The sequence below is a fragment of the Sinocyclocheilus anshuiensis genome, unplaced genomic scaffold (assembly GCF_001515605.1).
Source record: "Sinocyclocheilus anshuiensis isolate Anshui unplaced genomic scaffold, SAMN03320099.WGS_v1.1 scaffold1719, whole genome shotgun sequence".
Classification (NCBI taxonomy): domain Eukaryota; kingdom Metazoa; phylum Chordata; class Actinopteri; order Cypriniformes; family Cyprinidae; genus Sinocyclocheilus; species Sinocyclocheilus anshuiensis.
In genome coordinates, this window is record NW_015551147.1 from 562233 (window position 1) to 573966 (window position 11734).

The 11734-nt window shown below is 35.2% G+C and overlaps 1 protein-coding gene across 4 annotated transcripts in view; it reads left to right on the forward strand.

Moving 5' to 3' along the window:
• LOC107663288 (heat shock 70 kDa protein 12A-like) overlaps positions 1–11734 on the forward strand; it is a 53374-nt gene that overhangs the window by 38021 nt on the left and 3619 nt on the right. For 3 of the 4 annotated variants that reach the window (XM_016453464.1, XM_016453465.1, XM_016453466.1), the window contains exons 7-10: positions 1948–2119; positions 6853–6939; positions 8339–8443; positions 8590–8848. In XM_016453464.1, coding sequence (XP_016308950.1) covers positions 1948–2119; positions 6853–6939; positions 8339–8443; positions 8590–8848 — 623 coding nt within the window. The remainder of the gene's footprint in view (positions 1–1947; positions 2120–6852; positions 6940–8338; positions 8444–8589; positions 8849–11734) is intronic. The other variant, XM_016453467.1, reaches the window with a different exon arrangement.

The following is an 11734-nucleotide window of genomic DNA, read 5'->3' on the forward strand; positions in this document are numbered from 1 at the left end:
GCATTACAATAAATCGTGCTACCAATGGTGATTTAATCTAACGATCGATTAGCTCATATCACATCAAACCATGCAAATTATTATTGTTATACTTTATTCTCAAATTATTAATGTTAACAACATCAGCATTGCGTGACTATGAGTATAATGTGTATTGTGTATTGTGTATTAGCACGTAATGACGTGGCAGCATGCTCGAATTTCCCGCGAAAACCTACCGGTACCACTCAAATTAGAAAACATTATTATAAGCTAGTGGTTCTCAAACCTGTTCTGGAGTACCCCCAGCCCTGCACATTTTGTATGTCTGCCTCATCTATCACACCTGATTCAACTCATCAGCTCATTAGTGGAGACTGCAAGACCTGAAGTGGGTGTGTCAGATATAGGGAGACATACAAAATGTGCAGTGCTGGGGGTACTTCATGGAGAGGTTTGAGAACCATTGTTATAAGCTAACGTTGTGAATCAGGCTAAAGTAAGTAAAGTAATATAGTTTTGAACACTGGCTGGTTATGTACTTGCTCAAATATTGATTTCGGATCATTTTTAACCAAAAAAAGTTACGGACTGCAGCTTTAAATAATGTACATTCAAATTCTAATAATCACAGCACAGTAGTAAGCAGAGGGATGAATGCTCTCACGCTGAAGAGAGAGAGACAGAAAGGGAGGAAGAGCAGGGTGTGGCCTCTGCTTCTTTCATCTCAATCCAAAGCAAAGACAAAATGAGGCGGGGAAGCCACCAAAGAGTGAGCTACATAGATACCCAGCGAGAAATCAGAGAGAACAGCAGGAGAAAGAGCGGAGAAGAAAGGGGAGTTTGCAACACCTGATATCTGCAGTGGGAATTCCTGCAAAGCTTGCCTTAGGAGCGTGTTTGTGTGCGTGTGTTTGTGTGTTTTTGTGTCTGTGTGTGTGCGCGCGCAGTGACTCAGCTCTCCGTCTGCAGGATCAGGAGAACAGAAAGAAAGGACACTGCATTCCCTCACCTCGGTCTCTTGCTCTCTGCATTTTGCTCACACTGTCGTCCCATAACTCACTGAATCCTGCAGCGCACTCAGAGCAAACCATGTCACTCAGCACAGCATGTGTGTGGTGTTTCTTTTATATTTTTACACTTCTTCATTTTTGAAGTGAGATAAAATTATCTTGATATATCTGACCAGCCGTTTGTATCATTTAAATATTCCTTTACCCAGCAAGTGAGTTATGACAGTTAATATTCAGTTTGGGATGTTTATGGTTGTGCTGCAATGGCTGTTTTAGGTTTATACGTAATTCACTTCAAGCAATGTCCTACAGTGTGACATGCTAATATGACATTTATCTATTTATTTATTTATTTATTTATATGCTTTTTGTTTATACATTAATATGCATATGAAAAAAAAAAGAAAAGTTAGGAAAAAATATACACTTAGAGGTCAGCCTTTAATATACTTAGCCAAAATGTTCATTTTTTGGGGGGGGCCTGTCTGAAATAGTTTTATTGTGAAATATTTATAAAATGTTAATGTTTAATTAACTACCAACTTTTCATTCATGTTTAGATTTTTTCATATTTTAAGTTTAAATGTTTAATTTTAGCAAATTTTTTGTGGGTTTTATGAGCTTTTGTCTTTTTTTTTATTTATCTATTTTTATTTCAGTTTCAGATTCAATTTATTTTCTGTTAGCAATTTAATGCTTCAACTTATGTTAGTTACCCAAGATAAAAATCATTTTCATTTATTTTAGGTTTTTTATCTAATATTCATGTTTATTTATACAAGTAAAAAGTAAATGTTCAGATGAGTAAATGTGAAATTATTGGAGTCTTAAAGTTTACTGAGAATTAGCTTTTTTTTGTAATCATTTGTATGTTTTATGTACAGTATAAGTCAAGGTGAGCCTGGGTTTCAGACTTTGTTTTAATGTCGTGCCACTGTGCTCTGTACTCATCTAGGCTGGTCTGGTTTCTCGTGACAACCCTGATCAGTTGATCATTGCTCTGGAACCAGAGGCTGCGTCCATTTACTGCAGAAAGCTCCGTCTCCACCAAATGGTTGATTTGGGCAACAAAACAGCCCTGAACGGTTACAGCCCAACTGAGAACGTTGGGGTGGGAATGACCCAGGGTAAGACACCCATACCGTCTGATATAGTTGCACCACAAGCATTCTGCTGTGAGAATAAACCAAATCATACTCATATTGTTCCAGTCATGCTCAAGTTTATGTTACAGTACTTAAATGTTTGAGAGTCATTTTGTCTGTGTTTTGATGGCATCAACTTTGGCCAGTGATTAGTTCTTCTTCAAAAGGCCAAATAGGCTGTAGTAAGTTGTTGGGCCGGTCATGATGTAGGTTTTTTTTTATTTTTTTTTTTTTTTTGAGAGTGTGAAAGATGATATGACCAATCTAGCAAAAATATTTTACAATGTATAGTAAAGTAGTGAACTGTAAAGATGTTTTTCTTATTCTTCAATATAAAACTACCCATTTTTTTTACAACATCCACTCCTTCCTAAAGGAGAGGTTATGTCAGAATAACAATGCTGTAAACGGAAATGGAAATCAATCCTAACAGATTAAACTAGCACTGAAATGAGGATTACTCCTAAACTAGAGCTACAGGACTCCTGCAGTCCAACATGCCTATTAAACTCTCACCGCAGTGAGGGAGAGAAGGTGATGATGCATGCAGAAAACGGTGGGAGAGAGGGATGGAGGGAGGGAGGAAGAGATGAATAGCTTTTAATTTAAGATAATTTTAGATATCTAATATATCTGTGGCCTTTCCTAACTAAGGACAAGTAAAGACATGTATTTGGCCTTTCCTAATCAAGTTTTTGCTTGCATATATGAAAATATATTGCATATATATTACTGTTCAAAAGTTTAGTCAATACATTTTTTTTAAAGATCTTAATACTTTTATTCAGCAAAGACACATTAAATTGATCAAAAGTAACAGTAAATATGTATAATGTTGCAAAAGATTTCTATTTCAAATAAATGTGTGCATCAAAGGATTTTTATGAATAAAAATATAAAAATAGGTTTAAACAGCTGTTTTATTTATCTATTTTACAATATTACTATTTTACTGTATTTTTGATCAAATGAATGCAGCCTTGGTGAGCATAAGACATTTCTTACAAAACGTAATCTTAAAGGTCCCAAACTTTTGAACCTTAGTGTATTTGCTACCATGCATGAACACACAATGCTGTTTTGTGGTATTTCAACTATGGGCACCTTTACTTTCCCAGGGGTTGATGTTTGCATTTTTAATAATATATCATTCATTCATTCATTCATTCATTCATTTATTATTCACTTTGGACATGCCTTTTATGTATATATATTCTTTGATTCTAGATAAAATGTTAGCTACAAAATTAGCCAAATAACAAATGGACAAATTAAATAAACTAGTGTGATGTAAAGGAGTCCACAGGCTCAGAAGTGCCCATAGCTGAAGAAACAGCCTATTACATTCCACAGTAAATATACTGTGAACACATCCATGACGTGGTATGCCTTGCCAGTTTATGTCACACACCAAAGTAAAATGTAATTGCATCGAATTCAGTCATAAATGTGTTTTGTATTGTGGAGGCAGAGCATTTTCTGCTGGATTTCTGCCCAGGAACACAGAACCCCTCTCTCTGTCTTCCAGTCCATTCCATTTCACCTCCATTGCCCTGCTCATGTCCTTGTTACAGACTGACAGCGCATGTACTTACATAGTGGGCTTTATATTAAAAAAATTATTTTCACCTACTGTAATTATATATAGTATGCTGCTTAGTATACTTAGTATAAGTATATATATTTTAAAAATGTCAATGAAAGGTCATTTTTCATGTGCGTTCAGAAGGTAACAGTCATTTGGAGCACTGCTGAATGGTGATGCCAGCATGAGAAACAGCTTTGGCAAATTCACAATCCCCCTGCCTCATAAATTTCTCTCTCCCTCTCTCTTACTAAGTTTGCATGCACATTCATTCATAATCATGTAATTGTTTGAGGTCATGCCTTGCATTCCCTTGAAAAGAAAACAATTTAAATTATACCAAAAAATGTTTCTTAATCAGTTTCTTAACCACGTTTGTTCAAATGTTAATTATTATTGGTTGATGTCAACCTTTAAGAATCTCAGATTATTTTTTGTCCAGATCTAAGAATGATAAGAATGTTATTTGGCCCATTATGTGTCTGAGACCGCTAAAGCACAACTATCATTCCTGTAACAAACTACATTAGTGTACATGCAGTGACCTTCGTGTGACATCAGTGAGATGACATCAGCAGCTCTATAGTCATCAGCAAGCACATCTGTAACTCTAAACCTCTGCACGTGCAAAAACGGAGTGACAGAGAAATAATTTGATCAGATGGTTTTTGTGCTTTTAAGTTGAAAATAACAGCAAAATTTAAAGTAATGCAGTGACAAATAAAAACAGTGAAATATGAATGATCATGATGCATTGAAAGGAAGTCTGAAATCGCATTTGACCTCTCTACATATGCTGTTCTATAGATAGAGACAGGGAGAAAAAGAATGGCTCAAGGACAAAAGGAGTAGTGTGTATTGATTATTTTAGCAGCAGTAGTATTTGTGCTCTGATAGCCTGTATATTTGATATTCAATGGTGAGCATTGAAAACGTGGTTCATTTTACTTGGCGGTGAGAGCCTGAGACAGGAAGCAATTGTGTGTGGCGACCCGTTGTGGAGCAGGGCAGCACAGAGGGGCCATCTGTCTGACAGCCATAGATCTACTCTCTCTGTACAGGGCAACCAGAGACTGACAGGAGATAACAACGTTTCCCTCTGAGGGATGTCTCTCGGAAATGATTGAGCATCTGGATGTGTTCTTTCATTTATTAAGGAATGTTCAAAAGACATTCGGAAGTTTGGAGTCTATAATATTGTTAAATGTTTTTGAAGGTAGTCTCTTATGTTCACCAAGGCTGCATTTATATGAAACATTAATGCCATTTATCTTTTTTCATTTAGCAGATGCTTTTATACAAAGCGACTGACAGTTAAGGAAAATACTATATCTATTTTATTGTATTTTAAATTTATTCAAATAAGTGTAAAAATGTATTCCTGTGATGCAAAGCTGAATTTTCAGCATCATTTCTCCAGTCTTTAGTGTCACGTGATTCTTCAGAAATCATTCTGATATGCTGATTTGGTGCTCAAGAAACATTTCTTATTAATATCAATGATGGAAACGGTTATGTTGCTTAATGTTTTTGTGGTAATCGTAATTTTTTTTTTCCAGGATTTTTTTGTCTACCTTTTTGATCAAATTAGTGTATCCTTGCTCAAAAGTATTAATTTCTTTTTCACCAAAAAAAGTCTTGCTGAACCCAGACTTTTGAACAGTAGCGTATATTTTTAGGACGAAATGTCATCATTTAGGAATCAATGAAGAATCATTATTCATCTGAACTAAATGACGCTCCCCCAAACTATCTCTTGTTGAGTCCACAAATGTAGTTTTCACTGCCTTGATATTTAGATAATCTAAAATAGTCTGTGGTTCCTTGTGAATGCAGCTAATAAGTTGTGAATTTGCTATCAGGGTGGTACAGGAATTTCAGACGAGGGTCTGTTGTTTGGTTAAAACACTGTTAGATTGAGTTAGATTGAGATTAGGTCTCCCACGCCCCATCAGAAGCTGTCATGTACTGAAAACATGTCTGCTGGTCCATTTCATTGTTTTCTGTACGTTGGAGGAAATCTCGGTCTCCATGCGGTCACTCTCCCTTAGAGCTTACACTTCCTGTTTGGGAATGTTTACAACTGCCAGGATGGCCATTATCCTCTGATGTCATCAGACCACAGGCCAGGACAATCTCCCCTCCACAGTGAATGAACAGAGACTGTTACATTCCGCTTGCAGTCAGGAAGTTCAAGAAAGTGAAAAAGAGAGGAAGTAATTGTGGAAAGATGTACTGAATATTTAAGACTTACTGGCTAAATAGCAACATTGAGCAAAACTATACATATCAGGTTTTTAGTTAAAATTTACTTATTTGCAAACATGAAATTGCTGGGCTGGTGTTAATAAAACTGAATAAACTAGATTAAAATCGGATAATCTAGTGCAGGTTATTTCATTTCATTTGATTAACAGTGTCTGTATTACAGGAAAAATGCACAAAAATATAGAGGACAGTTGCATGTTTGAACATTTCTAGGGATGCACAATATATTACTACCATATCAGTTATTTTCCAATGTTAGACATTTTCTTATTTATTGATATTAGTTAATATTGGATATTAATTTTTTATTTTTTCATTTTTACGTTGCTTTACTATAGTCTAACACCCTTTTAAAGTTACACTTTAAAATACATAAGTTAATAACACTGTTAAATGTAAATGTAGCTAATATAACAATAAATATACATGTTCATACTGTACATTATAACGTTGATGCCTATATTTATTTTTAGCATTTAAAAGTTACTTTTTAGTGTTTGTTTTTTTTTCAGCATAACATGAAAATAATTATGAGCTCATCAGTTTTAACCAGAATTTTAATATCATGTATCCCTAAACTGTAAGTTTCAAATAAACAAATAATATTAAATAATTACAGCATTTTACTGTTTTTCCTTTACATTTTATGAATTTGCCTGAAATTACAGAAGTCTTGCATTGCATTAGAAGTTTTTTTTTTTCCAGCAGCATCCTCCTGCTTAAAGAAAGCACATTCAGCCCATATTCCTTTCTCATCCTGTCGCCTTGCCAATAGAACTACCACATACACACACACACACAAACAGCTTCACGCTGCCTTCCCTCTCACACACACTTCCTGTCTCTCTCTGTCAATAACCAGCCAAGGAGCATGTGCGCCGTAACCGACAGAGCCGCACCTTTCTGGTGGAGAATGTCATAGGAGAGCTCTGGTCTGAACTCACTGAAGGTAGAGTCTGTGTCTTCTCACATGTTTTTTTCTTGTATTTTGCTCCTGCTGTTTCTAATGCTGCTGTCATAAGTTAAGAACCCCTCAAGTCTGAAGCTCTTAGGAAGGATGCACACTAGTCTCATCTCAGTTGTACAAAGAAAGCAGTGTGGAAATGCGTTATAGACATCACATTTAGAATATTAGCCTGTCTGTAGATACACTGAAAAACTAGTTCATCACAAGTATCTTTTCCACAAGCTGAGGTAAATACATATATAGAAGGTGCATAGTGTCACACACACAAATACAAAACACCATCATGGTGACAATAAACAAACATAATTTAACAACATAAGATGCCCCTAAATGTGCATTACTGATAAGAAAAATAAACATTTATTTCAGTGAAAACCCATCAGACGTCATCTATCACACAATTCTATGAATTTCCTGTCAGCTTATTTTTTCACTGTAAATATGGTGACCGTAATATATTGTAAAATTACATTAAATGTCCCATTAGATCGAATACAGTTGTTCATCATAAGGATAACTTAACCATAAAGGGAACTTACTGTTAACAAATTAACAGGTTTGTATTATAGTAGTTTTATAGTTTATTACCTTATGATCAAAGTGCTGATTATTTCACAGTCAGTCAGATTAGAACTTGCTATTTTTGTGATCATTATGCATTGGACAGTCAGCGAACACACTTTGGGTGGTCCTTGAATGTGCCTACTGAGACTAGATGCACCCTTGCTGAGAGGATAAGAAGATGCTTAGTTTGAAATTCCTGCCCTTATTCTGCTGTCTGAATTAGTAGCTGCTCAACCATTAGTATTGCCTCAGCACACTTTGCCTATTCACCACTGCTGGAATAACCCTCACGCAAAATAATGTTTTTCCAAATCATTCAAATTTCACGAAATGTTCAGTGTTTTCAGTGTTAAAGGGGCAGTTCACAAAAAAAGATAAAGAAAATTTACTCGCTTGTAATTTGTTCAAAGCCTGTATGTTTTTTTTTCTTCTGTCGAATACAAACGAAGATATTTTGCAAAACGTTCAATTAGCTTTTTTATGGAAAAAAGTCATATGGGTTTGGACTATCATGAGAGAGTAATTTTTCCCCCATTTTTAGGTGAACTGTCTCTTTAAATAATCTCATACAGTTTGTGAATATTTTACAGAACCTACATAGAACTTTAATTCCAAAGGCGTCTACTTGAGTTACCAACCAGTGAACCCTGAATGTAGGTCACCGTTCCCCTGACACCTTGCAAAAGCACTCCGTCACATCCAACATCTGCAGAGAGTTCCTGAAAGAGTGTAAAATGTCACCAGATGAGATTTAGATCCATCCTGATGAAATTGTTTTTGCTGGTGACCCTCAAATGCTGTTTCTGCTGCTGTCTAGGTGACCGTTATGTGGTGGTGGATTGTGGAGGAGGGACGGTGGATCTTACTGTGCATCAGATCCGGATGCCGGAAGGGCACTTGAAGGAGCTTTACAAAGCCTCAGGTACAAGACACAACCCTTGTGACCTGTAGCTCACGATTAACATTTTGCTCAAAGCTTTTATTTCCTGTAAAAAATGGTCTGTTATTCTGAAATGTCATTATTTCTAAGAATCTGAGATCATCTTTTTCTTGCCATCCTCTCTGCAGGAGGCCCGTACGGCTCTATCGGTATAGATTATGAATTTGAGAAGCTCCTGTGTAAGATATTCGGACAGGATTTCATTGACCAGTTTAAGATCAAGCGTCCTGCTGCCTGGGTGGATCTGATGATTGCGTTTGAATCTCGTAAGAGGGCGGCGGCTCCTGACCGAAGCAATCCGTTGAATATTAACCTGCCCTTCTCTTTCATCGACTACTACAAGAAATTCAGAGGACACAGCGTTGAGCATGCGCTGAAGAAGAGCAAGTGAGTGTCTAAAACGTTGTAATAGAAATCACTGGTTAAAACAGTCCAGTCGAGTTGCACCTTCCCCAGATTATTTGCTTCAAACTGGCGGTTTTGTCATTATCTGCCCTCCTTCGTGTTGCTTGAAAAATGTATGATTTTTTTTTATTTTCCTTTTGGAATACAAAAAGAGTTAAAATGGAAATGTCAAAGCTGGGGTTTTTTTTTTCTGTAGAACAGAAATGTATATAGATATACACATATATAAAATCACAATGCATTTCTGTTTGACATTTTCATAATATTAATTAAAATATTAATGTTAATATGAATATTAATTAACATCATATGTTAATATGAATAAAGTTATATATATTTAATATTTCCATAATATTCTAATATACTGTATTGTTATTTTGTGTTTAAAAGTAAAAAAAAAACAAACTTATATTTAAGGCTGTAAAATACAATAATCACGATTAATCACTTCCAAAATAAGTTATATTTATATATGATTTCTATTATATATAAATATATATTACATGTATTTCTTAAATATTTATATGAATGTGTGTATTTATATATATCTATACATATAAATATTCACAGTACACACACACACACACTATGTAAACAGATAATTTTATTTTAATTTTATATTGGATAAAATGTTAATAAATAAATAATATATGTATCATTGTAATTAATATTTTCATAATATCCTATAATATATTTTTATATATAATATATTTTAAAATGTATGTAACAACAGTATTTATTAGCAAATATTATTACTATATATACTGTGTGTGTGTGTGTGTGCATGTGTGTGTGTGTGTGTATATATATATATATATATATATATATTAGGGCTGTATAAAAGAATGCAACGTGCTCGTAATCACAACTTCATAAGTGGGAAATAGGAAGTTTCCGCTAGCACGTGAAGACAGTAGAGAAGCACTCTCGCTTAGCACATTGGAGTGTAGTGCATCGTTTTGTTAACTTTGTGGTTTATTATTTTGAGTCGTTTGGGACGCGGTAACACACGGCCCTCTCACAGGGTTCTTACACCTTTTCTAAATTCAAATTCAAGCACTTTCCAAGCACTTACCAGGTGAATTTTCAAGCTTTTCCAGCACTTTAAACTGTGGTAAATTACATGTTCACACACACACACACACACTTCAGTTTTTCCACTTTAAATCAGATGTTATTGTGCAATTAAAAACCACCGGTTTGGATAGCATATAGCATTGCATAATATAAATAGCCAACATACAGTATATAAATTATAAAATAAAAAAGAAAGAATGAGAAAGAGTTCTATAAAGTGACAAACCTCAAATTGACAAACTTCAGCCTTTAAAATATATATTTTTTAAAAAACAAAGAAGGAACGAGTCGAAAGTATAAAGAATTTTCAGAGGATGAATTTGCATTTTCTTAAATAAGCCTGTCTGCTGTTTTTGTTCAGAACAAAAAGCTAACGTGCTTTAAATTAAAAATATTCTTTACACTTTTGACTCATACCTTTTTTCTTTTTTTCTTAAAAAGAGTTTAAAGGCTAAAATGTGAGGTTCTGTCTACCACTTTTTGTGAACTTTTGGAACTGCATGAATACAGCTGTTTCCCCGGTAACGGCTGTACACAAAACAACGCTGGCTCACAAACGCTACTTTATTAGACATCATACTGTACGTCGGTGAGATGAAATGAAAATGCCATTGAAACTTCTCTCAAGGCAGTCGGTTCACTTCAGAGATGCATTATAATAAAAACACCCACGCTGTGTTTTGACTTGGAAATGTTTATTTTATTATTTCACTTTAATCACCATAGTTTTAACATAGTTTAACTGACCATGGGCATTTTTGCTTAACTTTTACACGGCTTGAAAGCGCAGACTCTCCCATAAAAAAGCAGACTTTACAGGAGACTTTACATTATTTTAACCATAATCGAGTCGAGCGGAGCTGTTATCATTTTATGGAAAAAGCATTTTTTCTAGAAAGGGAACTAACATTATTCAGTAATAAAGCAAATTATTATCAAATCAATGCAATTGCAATTTCAAGCAGTTTCAAGCACTTTATCCAAAATTCAAGCACTTTTCAAACCGTGAAAACACTACATTAAAATTCAGGCATTTTCAAGGATTCAAGCACCCGTACGAACCCTGCTCTCACAATATATTGCTTTACAGATCTATCACTTTTGCCGCTCAGAAATGTTAACACAATCATGCTGCATGTATCAGAAGTTCCGCGCGCCGACACTACATGCGTACCGCGCCCGAGCCCAACTGAACTGCGCTCTGGCCCACCTCTTCCAACCGAGCCAGGGACGGCTAAACGAACCACGCCCGAGCGATTCTCCCGCATCCCACACACACACGAGTCTCTATCCACCTGCACTCGCCCATCAGGTGTTGTCCCGCGCCTCACTCTGCTGCGTTGGGTCCAATGATTGTGCAGGTCTCTACTCGGAAGGTGCCTGTTATAATGTTATGATTGAGGCTCTGGATTCTGAGCATAACTTGTTTTTCTAAAGCAAACTATAAAATATTTTCTATAAAAACGTTAATACCCTGACAGTAGCTTTGGTTTTATATTTAATTTAATTACATTAATGTTATAAGTTGAGATTTACAATAAATATTTTAACTGCTACTATGTAAAAGGAATACTGCTGTAAAAATGCACCTTATTTGTTTAGTGTTTGCAAACCAAATGTTATTGCACTTTTGTTCATATAGCAGTACTTTTAAAAGAAAAAAATGCACAATACACTACTTTTGAATTCATTATTGAATTTTGTGCATAACAATGCGATTAATCGCAGAAAATCATGCGATTAATCCCGATTTAAAAAAAATGTAAGCGTTGCCCAGCACTAACATATATC